At 38.7% G+C, this 15,250-nt stretch overlaps 1 protein-coding gene across 1 annotated transcript; it reads left to right on the forward strand.

Moving 5' to 3' along the window:
* Nucleotides 1-1,101: 1,101 nt before the first annotated feature.
* Nucleotides 1,102-4,529, forward strand: coq7 (coenzyme Q7 homolog, ubiquinone (yeast)). Its single transcript, XM_042485902.2, has 6 exons — nucleotides 1,102-1,309; nucleotides 1,674-1,852; nucleotides 2,784-2,898; nucleotides 3,414-3,553; nucleotides 4,150-4,218; nucleotides 4,369-4,529. Exons 1-6 carry the CDS (start codon nucleotides 1,225-1,227, stop codon nucleotides 4,444-4,446), a joined length of 666 nt encoding a protein of 221 aa, XP_042341836.1. The 5' UTR covers nucleotides 1,102-1,224; the 3' UTR covers nucleotides 4,447-4,529.
* Nucleotides 4,530-15,250: the final 10,721 nt, after the last annotated feature.

Genomic DNA, 15,250 nt, shown 5'->3' on the forward strand with positions numbered 1-15,250 from the left:
TAACATGAGAGGAAAATAACGCCATCTAGTGGCAAATGTGAAGCTGCTCAGGCTGACAAATTGTGAAAAAAAGCATCAGCGGCCACAGTAGGACAAGTTCCCCTGGATGCAGAGAGCAGCAGACATGGTGATTTTACCAGACTATAGGAGCATTTATCTGTTCACAGCAGTAAGACCTCCATTCACAGTAGGACCAAATAGCTAAAAATCAAACAAAGGAGAAAAAAAAACAGTTAAAAAGAGTTGAGTTTAATAGTATGAAAACAATGTCAGAAATCAAATTAGGTTTAATATCACCGAAGGTGTGCCTTACTGAAGCACATACCTGTAGGACTGTTTATTATTGTAAATAGTTTATTTTAGGCTAAGGTAAAATAAAATGTGTATATGTTAGAGACATTTTTATCTCGACCCAAGGGACCCTAATAAAACATTTTTTTAATGACCTTGATAAACAACAATGAAGGCATTATAACTTTTTATGTGTATACATATTCCCACTTTTTTTTTTTTATTTTTCAGCTCATATACAGAGATATGCACAGATAGACAGCCTAAAACAAGAAAATAAGAACAAAAAAAAAAAAAAAGAAAGAAAAAGAAATACAATGCCAGAGTGTGTTTTATATGCATCATACTATAATTGTTAAATAACTTATAGGTTTTATTAGCTGTTTTTTTTGTTTTAAATAATCAATAGGATGGTGGTATATTACTGAAATTTATTACTAAAGCACACAAAAGCCGGTGTGGTTTTCTGACGATAACATCTTTAAAGTTGGAATTAAAATAATTAAATAATAGTTTTTTTTCTGTCATTCCATTTCTGGCCCATCTCACATGGGATTACAAGACACCGACCTATTATAATAATAATGATAATAATAATAATAATAATAATAATAATAATAATAATAATAATAATAATAAAAATAATAATAATAATAATAATGAGATCGAGTTTAATTTGCCTTTAATATAGCATTACATAAAACGTATTTACCTCAACATTTATTTTTAAGTTTCTGTTAAATTGTTAGCACGAGCAAGTCTGCACGAGGGGGGAGGGACAGCGGTGTTGCGTAAGTCGTAACCATAGACACATCGTAACGTGGTTACGTCATAAGTGTGCGTCCACCATCTGACTCTTCAATGACAGTTTCCAAACATTTTTTTTCTTCGTTTCTTTGATAACACGGGTAGTTGAGCCATAAACTGGCTAGCATGCACAGAGCCGCACACACAGCTTTATACGGCTGCGCTAATGTCGTTGGCCCAGCGATGACTCGACAGTGTTTAAAGCAAAGAGGTAAGCAAAGAGTTAGACACAGCAGAGAGCTAACATGCTACATGCTAAAAACACATGACAGGGAACTAAACATTCAGGTCGACGCTGTGCTCTGTACTTTTTAAAATAATTTTTCATTACTACTCTTCTTTATGTTAGTATTCAGCACGTTTTAAGTGGTGAGTGTCCGGATAACGAGCTTTACCTCACATCATGTTTCATAACAGACCTGTTAGCTAACGAGCTAGCTCCGTCAGTGCGGACACTGTGTACTTTTAGCTGTTGAAGTCTTCAAAAAAAGCGAAAAACTTTCCTTTTTTGGCGTCAACGTCGCTACGTGTTTGTTGTTGAGATTCACTGTAACGGTAGACTGTATATGTAATAGTGCCCTCGCAGCTGAGCTCACGCGCGTACAGCGTGGTCCCGACCCCTCGCGACAGTGAGGAGAAGGAGATGTTGGACCGAATCCTGCGCGTGGACCACGCGGGTGAATACGGGGCCAACCGCATCTACGCCGGCCAGATGGCAGTGTTGGGTCGGTCCAGTACTGGACCTCTCATACAGGTAAGTGTGACACATGGCTCTGAAGGAGGACAGAAGTCTGTCCTCTGGAAAGGACACTGCACGAGACAACAGTTCATACAAATGGCCTCAAATGTCAAAATATATAAGAAATCTTTTTCCACTATCAGTCAATCAATCAGATTTTTATTTATATCGCACCTTTCAGACAAAACGCATGCAGTTCAAAGTGCAAAGAAACCACATCAAAAAGAACAACACCGGAAATATGTAAAAAAAAAAAAAAGATCTTTAATAATGTATCTCAATAAATGAAACAAGTATAAACCCTCAAAGTATGATAGTAAAACACTGCATAAAAGCTGAAAATTATAAGCTTTTAGTTTACGTTTATAAAGTATCAATATTTCCAGCTGGTCTCAGATGCTGTTCCAGCACAGTGACTAAAAGCAGAATCACCAGATGTTTTAGTTTGGCTCTGTGAAACAGCTATTAAAAAACTTACCATAAAATAAATAAAAGGGTCAGAGGTCTAATCAGAAAACAATTTCTGTATGTTTTCGTAAACATGCACAGCTTGATTGGATTTCATACACTCCAGAGTATTAAAAAGCTCTCTTGACTATTATTAATCAGTTCAAGAAGAAAAGAAAAGCTGGCTGGCACTGACAAATCTACAACTGTGGATAAATTATTTGTCCAAGTGAACTGCATATTGGGCGCTTGAAAGTCCTTTTCCATCTAACTTTGAAATTATTCCTAAAAAAAAATCTCACATAATTATATAAGAAAAAAATACATATATATATCCCAAGTTTTAATCTCAGAATCACAAAACCTTTTTTTTACTGTTTATACTTTATTATCAGCTTTATATTGTAATGGCCAGAAATGATAATTTAATAAAAGTTTAATTAATAATGATGATGATAATTTTTGACTCTCATTCATGATCATGTTTGTTTTTCTTTAGGAAATGTGGGACCAAGAAAAGAAACATCTTGAGAAATTCAATGAAATTCTTGCTGAGAACAGAGTTCGGCCCACAGCGCTGTTACCACTGTGGAACATCGCTGGATTTGTGTTAGGTTCGTTCAGCCTATAAGCATGCAGCAGAGTTTATAAAGTCCTGAGATAACTCAATATTAATAACAATAATCCGTTTTATTTGTAGAGAGCTTTTCAAGAAACTGAAAGACACTTTACAGAAGTAAAAAAAGATCATAAAAAAGAAAAGACAGTATTAAAATTCATATGAGGTAAATTAGACGTTGAAGGCCTTTTTAAAGAGATGGTTTTGATGAGTGATTTGACCTTGGAGAGGTCGGTGTTGAATGTATTTGGGGACAGAGTTTGATGTTTGGTCCTGAGTGGTGGAGAAAGTAGGTTGGAGGATGCAAGGGAACTTACTTACAAAATAAATGCGTGAAAAATGCATAACAGGATTTTTGTATTGGGATTCTGTGTAAAGTAGCTCAGTTTGGTTTAGGTTATTATCATGCATTAAGTTAAGGATGCTTAAATGCCTTTTGTGTTAATATTGCATGTGTGTTGCTTTATCAAACCTAAACTATCTATTAATTTTGTCCTAAATTTACTCCAGGAGCTTCCAGTGCGCTGCTGGGTAAAGAGGGGGCCATGGCCTGCACTGTGGCGGTGGAGGAGAGTATTTCTGAGCACTACAACAGCCAGATAAGAGCTCTGATGGAGAAGGACCCCGAAAGATACACCGAACTGTTACAAGTGAGTCAGCCAACTTTTTTTTATCTCTAACACGGTTACTTACATTGGCAAAGACGAAATAGGCGATTTATTATTTGTAAGTGGGAAGAACACAGAAGGCCATTTATTTAATTTATTTATTTAAAAGGGACACAGCATATTAATGAACATCAGTATAACATACAAATGTAAATATGCCGGATTTAGCACATCCGTAGTCCCTTGGCAGGTAACAGACAATCGAAATAAAGAACAAAATAAAAAGGAAATAAAGACATTTCTGGGTCAAACCAGAGACACACTCAGCACACACGTGTTTTTTTAAAGAGGGATTTCATCTGTTATTTTGCCTGATCATGTTATGTAAAATATTGATGCTGCATTGTTGGTTCATGCAATTAATAGGAGTGTAAATGGTGAAAACGGCTTCAGTGTAAACAGCAACATTCACATGTGAACCAAAATAAGACGATTTAAAAACATGGTGCTCTAAGAAGCACAAAATAAAAGTTGATTGGCCTTTTATTTTAGTCCTGTCAGAGGAACTTTGGTCAAAGTACTGATGCTGTGAAATGTGAATAAGTTTAATTACTTAATGATTGGTCCTGGGGTTTTAGGTTATAAAGGAATTTAGAGATGACGAGCTGGAGCATCATGATACGGGATTGGAGCATGATGCTGAAACAGTAAGTGTGTTTCACTTCTCTTTTTCTGCACAAATACTTTGATTGCACAAAAACTCCCTGTGGTGTCAAAGCACAATAAAACAGACACATAGATATCACTCGTCAGTTATCTTTTATTTTACTCTAAGAATGTTTTGTTTCCTGTTTCAGGTACCTGGATACTGGCTACTAAAAAATGCTATACAACTTGGCTGCAAGGCTGCAATATACGTTTCTCAGCGGGTCTAACATTGTATTTAGAATAGTGAGGAATTGTCTCCGATGTTTGTCCGATATGTCGACTGGGTTTGTATAAATGAGTTGAACTTGAATTGCAGTTTGAATTCTGCTTCACTGTAAATGAACATTTACTTCATCTTGAAGATTTAAATGTTCTGTATGCAACATTCAGGGTGTTAATATTGCAAGTAAAATCAGTTTTATTTGTAAAGCCCATTATCATTAATCATAATTTGGGCTTAAAAGCATACGACATCCCTCTGTCCTTGGACCCTTCCCCAAAAAATCCCTTTAACGGGGGAAAAAACCCAGTAGAAACCTCAGCAAAAGCAGCTGAGGAGGGATTCCTCCTTCAAGACAGACAGACGTGCAATAGATGCCGTAAAGAACAATAAAATAACAGTACAATATTACAAAACTTTACATAGGAAAGAGAGAAAAAGAGGGAGGGAGAGATGCACAGCAACAATGATAATAACAATTACATAAAACATAATATTAGCAATTGACATAAGAGTATCAATAAATGTAGTTTATGGTATTATGCATCAAACCACTATTTCCTGTATACATATTTAGGGGAGTATTGGTGTCCTGAGCGGAGAAGGAAGTCATGCTCTCTGTTTTTTGTTGTAATCTAAGCTTCTCTGTTACTTGTTGTGCGTGCATGTTAGTGCATGTGTGTATTCTACTGACGGGCTCATTGTGTCCGCTTTGCTCTGAGCTCATACGGCGGTTACCGCTGATATTGGGACAGCAGTGTCCTGGTGTTTCCCCGGTTAAACACTGTTTGCTCTGTTGCTGTTAAGCTCTTTTTATGGAGTTAGCACCGTTAGCTGCTAGCAGCTGGCTCAGCCACCTCCGTGTTGAGGGCTGTGTGCAGACAACTCAAATGCTCATAGAGCCCCTTTAAAAGTCTTGTATACAAACATTCACAGTAACTTACATAAAGAGAAAGAGGGGACATGCAGCGGAGGGCTGCAGGTTCGACTCCCACCTGCTGCTGCTGCTGCTGCTGCTGCTGCTGCTGCAAGGACAAAACCTTTTTTAAATGGGGTGCCTGCTCCACCAGCTGAGCTAATGGGCGCCACATTAACCAAAATTTCAAAGCTTTGTACTGTGTATAACACATGGATCCGATCTCAAAGATCACTACCTGGGCTGATCAAGGCATTTTTTCACTGATTGAGATCAGCTATATGGATCTATATTTAACCCAATCCGATTCTTTATTTTATGCTGCTGTTACAGTGTTTTGGTTTTTTTTTTTTGCCAAGCTTTCATGCACAGCAACACGAAGAGCATCAACTTTCCACTCTCTGTCCATCTTTCCGCTCCGTGTGTGTGTGTGTGTGTGTGTGTGTAGGAGCAGGGGCTGAGACCCTCACAGCTCCCTGGTGTGCAGATCTCTATCTTTTCACATTTTGGTTTACCTTGGATCCAGCACCCACTACGGGATTTGCATGTGTTATTTTTGTACCCCTCCCACTGCAAAACACCACATGCCAAAAATGACAGCAAAACACAGAACAAGACTGTTTATTTGTGTTATTTTCTTACATCATGAGCACCCGTTACATTTCAGCTCAGTGTGAGTCTTTTGTGTTTTGTTTGTCATTTATGTTTCCCTGCGATCACTCACAACGCCTCCGCAAGTGCCACAAAAGCATCATGAGCAGACATCAAATAAGAGCAATTCATTATTGTAATTAATAAAAGATGTACAGGTGACAAAATTAAACACTTAACAGGACAGATTTAATTTCATACAGCCGTTGGTTCATTCTCAGGAAAAAAGCTGCACCAAAGCAACAAACTGGAGAAGTTTCTTAAAGGGACGGAGACATTCCCTCGAGACATTGTTAAGGCCAGAAAGATTACAGAGAAGGTTTGTAATTGTATACTTTATTTTGTAGGAAAAAAATCAATTTAATTGTTAAGTAAACACATTGGATTGATATAAATAACTTTGAAGTGTGCGCTGTGCAGCTGTATTAAATCGGAAAATTTAAATATTGGATCGGTTCTCAGCAGATACTCAACATTTGAGATATTTGAGATAGGGAATTAAGGGTTAAAAAACTTGATTGGGACGTCCCAGAAATGATCTGTGCAGTTGGTGGAGGTAAACCTTTCTGAATTAAATAGCAGGTTTCTATACTGTTGTTTCTGTGAAAATCCTGTCTTATGTTTTTTTTGCAGTGCTCCCTTTGACAGGCAGCTCGTCTGATAAGTGATGCTGGTGGAAAAAAACACTTTTGCATTAACTAATGGAAGTTAACATCTTACTAATACTTGTTTTCTCTTATACGGTATAAGTACTCTTTTGCACCTGCCAGCGCAGCGATGGACAGAAGACACATTCACCGAAACGAATACCTAAAATACATGTAATGAGGACATATTGTAACGAGCATACACAGCCATCATACCCTTCAACAAACGCTCCTGTTTCACATGTAATAGTTCATATATCAAGCTGAGCAATGAGTTGTCATCCTGGCCTAACTGCTAAGCGCCCTCACACAGCTGTTCTGGGACATTAGGTCAGTGAGAAAGAGGGATTGACACGGGGCTTGTCCAGGGGCCCCTAATCTATTAGACCTTTCAGCAGGTTGAGCAAAGTGTTCATTCCCCTCCTAGTCAATATCAGTTTGTCCTCACTGTACATTGAGTACTGACCCAAGGCCTCTTTAGCCGTGGTTTAGCCTTTTCATGCACCGGGGACACGATGATGCAGTGATTTATGGGCAGTGGTTGGGACTTAAATGAAGTCCTTTGATGGTAATTTGTCTCTCGGCTCTAGCAGGCAGGTTAGATTGAAAACCTCATAGTATATATGAGCACATTTAGGTGACAAATGAAAGGAAAAACCAACACAATGTATCAAAGGTTAGGCCACCATGAGCTGCCGTAACAGCCTCAATCTACTGTCTGGAAATGGGGATAAAAATTCTAAAAAATTATTCTAAAAAAATAATCCCCAATGTAGTGTTTTGAACATAGAGGAGAGCTCTGTCTTACATGCTGGTTTTTGTCTCCCATACATCTTCAATAAGGTTGAGATGTGGTGATTGTGAAGACCATAGCATATGCAGGATTCCTGTGGATCCTTTAAAGTCTTTAAAGGCACTGAATATATGAATCTAAAAATAAAGCCTCGTTTGGTATAAAAAAATGTCTTACATTTTTAAAAGTCATTAAAACAATTAGAATTGGGATTTTTTTTCTGATGCTACATTTTAAAATCTAAAAAAATGATTAGTAACACCTTTAAAAAAAAATTTTTTTTACAGAATGCCTCTCACACTAATGTTACGCAGATCAAGAACGCGAAACCAGTAATATACATATTTTTTTTAAAACTTCAGTTTTTCGATATTGTAAAATTGTTTTAAGTTGTTTTCTTAGTGGCATTGATAAAGTCCTTAAAAGTCTTAAATCTAATGTACCTTAAGCTGCAGAAACCTTTTATAGTCATCAATCTAACACCAAAAAAATTAGTAGAGTAATCAACCGATCGACAGAAAATCAGTCTGAAATATATCCACAATCACTTCATGGATTCACATGGAAATTTGTTCATGGTCCTCCGAAAATGAATCCTGACTACTTTCTCTCTAGCGCCTCCGTGAGGTTCAATTCAACAGATTGTCAGTAAATCATGAATTTTCAAATGAACTGATCGCTGGATCTCTGTGTAAAAAAGGCCGATCTTTGTCCTCTGCAACCCAACACTTCAGGAGGGTCTGGGGAAGACAAACTCTAAGAAACTCAACAGCTAAACGGACCATTTTAGAGCATTTTTAAAACAAAAGCATTATCAGTATGTCTGGGGGATGTTTTGAGGATACTTGTCTATTTAATGTATATAATTAATGCCCTGGACATTAGCAGGTACCTCAAAGGATTGCTGTGCCTTAGTACAGTCTCTAAGAGCTGCAAGCATTGATGTAAACTTGCTTGTTCAAGCAAAAATATCTAAAATACTAGCTCAAGCATCTTAATGGTAAGAATTTGCTGCTTCTCTGAACACTATGTGCTTGGGTTGCATCCATGAATCACAGCAGACTCAGAGTAGACGTATAAAATAATTCAAAAAACAAAAAACAATTATCGGCTCTCCATCAGTTGCCTTTTGCAGGGGAACTTTCTCACTAAACACAGAAATTATTTAATTATTTAGACTAGCATCTTAATTGTGAGAATTTGCTGTTTTTCTTAATAGTTTGTGATTGCAAATTTTTTCATTTTTGCCATTTTCTAGATCAGTTAATTGATTAAGAAACTATAATTGAAATATTAAGATTTCTCCTTTAATTCATCACCTGCCACTTTACCATTGCCTGAAAGTGTCTCACGGGGGTGAGCTGTTACAGGTTCACAGGCTCTGATCTATTTTGCCAAGCATGAGGTCAGAGGAGTTATTTTAGCTGGGGTTGGGTTTGCATATCAGACCTGACCTCAAGGGTTAATGTGCCGTATGGCCTCCATTCCTTAAAAATAGGTTCTTCTTTATGGCCCATCAGCCCGAGTAAAAGCTGAAGTCAAACGACCGGGTCTTCATCACGTTTGTAATGATGGTAAACATTACCCGTTGGCTGTTTGGTGCAGCCTGTAAACGGTAAATAACCTGCCAATAATCTCTCTGTTTATCATCACTATATTAAATGGTTAGTTTTGCTGCTCACGATTGGTCCCTATTACGATCTCCTCTATATTTTCTATGTTATAATAGCTTTTTTACTCTTACCTCCACCAAACCAACGAGACAAATATTTTGTTGTTTTGTTGACGCGAACAAAAAAAGGCACAAATGTTACTTCAAAAGTTAAAAGAGGTCACCCACTGTGCGTAAGCAATATGAGCCAGTGGGCAGCTTTGCAAATCAAAGGTAGCGGATCATACCTCTCCCTGCCTCAGATTAATAGCGCTGACAGGTATATAGCGAGGTGCAACTGTTTAAATAAAGCAACACAAGTACAGCTCCATCTGTGGCACCATTTTGGGTGACGAAATTACCGGTAAATAAAAACAGGAGTGATGACTCAGTCAGGATGCAGGTGTTAATAACCACACACCATCAACTTAACATCTAAATCAGCCGCCATTGTTACACTATAGATGCAGTACTTTTTTTTATTTTCTATCATATTTTTAATTTCACTAAATCAGAGTTTCTTTCTGCGTCTGGAGTTCATGTGAATTGTTTAGGTTCTTTTCTCAGAATCACTCAAAGGAATCTGCTGAAACACTGACGGAGGAATTGGCAACAAGAATTTGAAAAGGGCAATAAAACTGGACTAAACTGGGACTGTCTTGCTACCCGTGAATAATTGTGGTTGTAAATTTTGAGCAGCACGAATAATACAAATCCTTATAAGTCGTAAAAGCTTTCGGATACAGATTGTATTGCTTCTTGGCTTGGATAAATGCAGACTGTCAGTCAGCAGGCCTTTCTGGGGTTTATGGTAACTAATAGATAGCATGAGGTCCATCTGTATCCCTGAGTAGCCTCGGAGGATTTAGTAGATATTGAATCACTGTAAAACAGTACAGTGATTGTCTTATAGCGAGAATATTCTTTCTGATTTTGTAAATGCACTAATACACATTTCATTAATCCCTTTAGTCTCTTTAAAATGACAGATTATACAGAAAAATCATGTAAAAAACATGTTCTGTGATGAGATATAGCACACGGGGAAACAGTGACACAAGAAACATATCGTTCCTTTCTCCTTGAGGACGTGATGTGCATATCTATGTGCATTTAAAGGTGACTGCTTATATTTCAAGGCTATTTAAACTTAGTCCAGTCAAGTGCTTTATATGTATTGTCCCTTTGAGGAGTGTCCTTCCAAAAGTCACACAATAACACAAAAAACTAAGCGCTCAGAGGCAGCGGTAGCTTGTATCTCTCGTGTCTGCAAAATAAAATGTTTTTGGTCAAAGGAGCGTGGTGGCTGTGGAAAGAAGCAACAATAAAATGTATTTTAGCCTCCTAAAAAAAGGAGCACCTAGAAAAAATTAGTCAGTTTAAGGATACATTATGTTAAGATTATTTTTCTGCTTTATCTTTCCTCCAAAGCAACCAGATTCCATTGACAGAAGCAGTAATTTTACCTCACAAAACATGGGAGCTGCTGGTCAACCATTGACTTGATCATTTGTTTGTTACAGCGTGATTTTTGGAACAAAGTAACATGCTGTCCAGCTGCACCCAGGTTTATATTCTAGCAACGACATAGAGCAGAAATCTACATCAGTCACATGGGAAAAAGTTTTTAAAGGGGAATAGGAAAATAACGTTTTTGAGGCTAAAACAAACATACATAGACCAAAATGTGGATTTCCCATTTTTAATAGGCCGACAGGAACACGTCTAGAAAGCTACAGAATCATATTAAAACCTCAAAAATAAATTAAAATAAAATAACATAAAATAAAATAAAATAAAGGAAAAGAAAAAAAACCAGAAAAGAATAAGTAAAAGTATTTGGCTGTTGCCCACTGTGGTAAAATTTTAAAGAAAAGTTGCTGGAATCACTGTGACACTAAGGCTGTCAGACAACCTGAGAAGTTTTTGTGCCTCCCCAAGAAATGATTAACCCCCATAAAACAACTGCATGTTTTAATGCTGCAATGCCGGCAGTTGCTGAGACCGTAGGGAATATTTTCTCAGGTTGTCTGATTGTACGTATGTACATCCTTATGTCCATTCAACCGGCCATCACATTCTTGTGAGCGTAATATCTCAACAAAGTCTACTTCAAATTTAGCAGAAACATTGACTTGGACTCAAAGATGAACTGATAAGAGCTTGGTGGTCATAAGTCAAAAGTCAAGGTCACTGTGGCCTTGTCTGTCCCATTCAAAGTAATATCTACAATAACACTTGAGGGAATTTCTTGAAATTTGACACAAATATTCACTTGGAATCAGCGATGAGCTGATTAGAATTAGGTGTTTAAAGGTCAAGGTAACTGTGACCTTGCACCCGTCTAATTTTTGTGAACGCATTACCTGAAGATAACAAGCTAGTTGAGGGAGTTTCCTCCAATTTTTTACAAGATGCATGTGAAACATCTATGTTTTCACAGACATGGATGTAAACTGTAAGAGCAACTTGACTGGTGCGAGTTAGCATACAACCTTGTGGCAGTATTTCTAGTTAGTATATATACATATATATATATATATATATATATATATATATTATAAGATTTTCACCAGTTTCTGGTCTTTAAGCTAAGCTAATAGGATCAAAGGTAACACAGGTGCAGTATTAATCTTCTCATTTAACTCTCAGCAAGAAAGCAATTAAGAGTATGCCTATTGCGTGTATCCCTGCCATCGACCCCTCCTCCATCTATCACACTGATACATTGGCAGTCTGCAGAAGGTTACCACACAAGGCCTCTTAACACCTGGTTTTAGGGATAGTTTTGCTCCCACAGTGGCCCTGCACTTTGCACCGATCCCACTAAGACCTATCATCCGCACTGATTCTATTCTATTGCTTTACAGCACTGATAATATATATGCTTTTATTTTCCAATCCCTAGTTTCTCTAATACAGAGATCTTTATTAAGAGATTATCAGAGATTATCTTTATTAATTAATTAAGTGTTCACATTCCCTTTCTCTTCTTGTTCTGCCAGGGATTTTATTACTTTAAACCCTTCATGCTGCAAAGTCTGTCAACCTCAGGAAAGACTAACTTTGCATCCTGACATGATACAGCTGAGATTGGGCATAATGATATAATGTTTAAATTAATGAGCTCAGCTCAGTTGACGGGCGATAAAGATAACACAGATGCTATGTATGTACAAATCACGTGCATACTTATTAGAGTATGCTTTACCTTGACCCTTTAACAAGAGGTTCCCAGAAGAGAGGGGCCATTACCTCGAACTGACTCAGTGGAGCTTTTCATACACTTTTGGTTATCCAGGTCAACTATTCACATACAGCGACATGGGCTGAAAAACAGCCACACTTAGACGGGCAGCTCTATAAATAGTAAACATTTTTACTGTTCTCCGGTATGTCTATACATAGAGATTTCTGTGGACTGATGTCACCGTATGCTTTAGATTACTGTGAAATTTGTTCGTGGTTTTACTTTTTTTTTCTTTGTTTCTTGCTCGGGACATTAAAGTAGAAATACGTTAAATTGTTCTACTAAAAGATGTGTGTGTGCATGTCCACGTGCATCTGACGGCTTAAACCCATGATAAATCTTTTGGGTGACTGAGGGGTGTGTGGCTTGAAAGAGCTGTGACCACATGTCTTCACAACACATGATGCAAAGGACTGACATCACTTCTGCAGGAATTTTTGATTTATGGTCTGACACACAGTGCCATCTACCAATCGCTCGGAGAAAGGAAAAAAAAAAAAACAAAACACACCAAGGTCACTCCTCCAGGAAGTTTAATAAGAACAAATCTAGAGATTAAAAAAAGACGTGTTGCACCATTTTCTTCATATCACACCAACAATCAAGCGTGCAGAAAATAACCACCAATGTAATGCAGATATATTCATGTAAGTTCATGAAAAAAACATTGCTACAATTTTTTGTAGTATGCACAGTGCATAAAAACTTTTTAGGATGTGGCTTTTACTTTCATTGTAATATGGAGTATTTGCATCTGGCAACCTCCGGGGCTGAAAAATGTAGCCAATGTAGAAATTCCCCAAACTGCAGTTCCTCAAATGGCCACTTGAGTCTGGCTCCAGAAACCAGTTAATAGGATATGTAGATTTATGCATGTTTACAAGCATGAACTCTGCCTGTACACACTTAGCTGTCTGCTGTTAGCAGCGTGTGTTTAAGTTAGCACAAGTTGATGTGTGAGGCGGTCACGCTACAGCGAGCACAAATTATGCTTTCCCGAAAACCAGCAAAAGCAGCAGAGAAAGAGTTGTGCATTAGATAAGGAAGGTGTATCAGTGTTGCTCCACTGTAGTAGGGGATGTGAATGGCGATGCTACATGATTTCTGCTTTCCTTATGCAGAATGTGCAAACGTTTGTAGGGTGTGGACTCTGAGATATATCCAATGCATCTATGATATTAAATAGACAACACAACAGACATGAAGGTGACATTTGTTTGTATCTCCTCTTATCAGATGGATTTCGTGCAGCTGTTTCCACTCAGTGTTGTGTGATATTCCGTATTGGTGATCAGGTGTGAAGACTTATGTGAAGGACCTATTGTCGAGTGCCGGAGTTGAGCATGGCGTGACCCCGCCGCTGGTATCCATCACTGCACTGACAGGCCTGGTGGTTCATCCAGCATGACTCCAAGGCCACGTTGCTGCTCCATCGTGTCATGAGCCCCAAAGATGAGCTGCTCACTCAAGCACAGTATGCACCCACCCCCTTCAGAAGTCGTGGCCCACTTCATCAAGAGAACAGCATTAAACTAAACCCTGATGGAGAAGGTAATAATTTCACGGCCACATTATTTGGGTTAAAGCAGCAAATGTGCAAGTTGCATGACCTCCATAAATTAACTTTTATGATGCTTTTAGTTCTCTAATCTCACAATTTGTCCTTTACACTTCTCTGACTGTTTAGGATTGTGGCTGTGGCATTCATACACGAGGCGGAACATATTTTGCCTGGATGAAGGAACGTCTGGCACGCCACTAAGGTGGCCAGAACACATAGTTTGGTTGTGAGGGGTTCAGCGGAGTGGGCTGCAGCTTCTCCCAACACAAAACGCATGCACTTGTCAGCTATGCTTTTCTGTTACATCACCTCTGCAACTCTCCCGAATCCAACACCTTGTATCCCTGCCATCGACCCCTCCTCCATCTATCACACTGATGCATTGGCAGTCTGCAGAAGGTTACCACGCAAGGCCTCTTAACACCTGGTTTTAGGGATAGTTTTGCCCACCCCACCTGCTAGCCTCCTGCAGTGGCCCGGCACTTTACACCGATCCCGCTAAGACCCCGCCTGTCGTCCTCACTGATTGAACGGAGAGCTCTGGCAGTGTTACTCCAACCAGGTCTCATATCTCTGCGCCTGAGGCTCGTTTTCATGCGGCTTGTAAAGATGCCTCTCTTATCTCCTATTAATCATGGGCCTCTTTCCCCAGCTATGCTCTCCACTGCTGGTGACAACATAGATTTGGAGTGATGCTGTTGCAGATTGTCAAATTACACGCAACATGGCAGTGAAGTAAAGTATGATTATGGTGGGGATCACAAGGTTTTGTTGTTTGATTTTTGATACATAAAAAGGTGTTTTGATTTGTCTTAGAATTAGCTTTTTGACTGAACCAGCTCTGTGGTTTGAATTTGTTATTCATACTGTTTGATTCTGGAGTAGCTACCTGTGAACTGCAACCTTACTGCGGGCACAAGAATCCAGCACATGACTGCTGTCTCTGGCTCGATGTTCTTTGAAGCTATCAGTCGGCAAATATTCTAGCTCGCGGCCGGGCCCTCAGCTCTTGAGGCTGGTGATGACACACATGCTCAGCAGACAAAGTGCCCGGACCACCCGGGCTTTAGGTGTCCTGACCTTGGAGGTTGGCTGTGAAAAATAACAACACAAGGGAGAAAGAATGCCTCCTATGCTGCACAAGGGGTCAAGCTGTTGCCCCCGTCAGGGTGAAGTTCAACATGTCTCATGAGCCCCTTCAGGGTAATGTAAAATGTTTGTTTTTCAAAGGTAAAGAGGAAAATGTAATGGACTTAAGTGTGTCAGATCTCTGTTTTTTGTGTCTGCAGATGCTAAAAAAGAGCATGTTTGACCCATCACAAGTTGTGTGAGTTGAATCACT

Source organism: Plectropomus leopardus, chromosome 3 (assembly GCF_026936395.1).
Source record: "Plectropomus leopardus strain MGB_pleo_1.0 chromosome 3, ASM2693639v1, whole genome shotgun sequence".
In the NCBI taxonomy this organism is placed as follows: Eukaryota; Metazoa; Chordata; class Actinopteri; order Perciformes; family Serranidae; genus Plectropomus; species Plectropomus leopardus.

Coding starts and splice junctions, on each gene's coding strand:
- coq7 (XM_042485902.2), top strand. CDS start 1,225: ATGCACAGAGCCGCACACACAGCTTTATACGGCTGCGCTAATGTCGTT. Junction 1,853..2,783: donor GTACTGGACCTCTCATACAG/GTAAGTGTGACA, acceptor GTTTTTCTTTAG/GAAATGTGGGACCAAGAAAA. Junction 4,219..4,368: donor TGGAGCATGATGCTGAAACA/GTAAGTGTGTTT, acceptor TTCCTGTTTCAG/GTACCTGGATACTGGCTACT.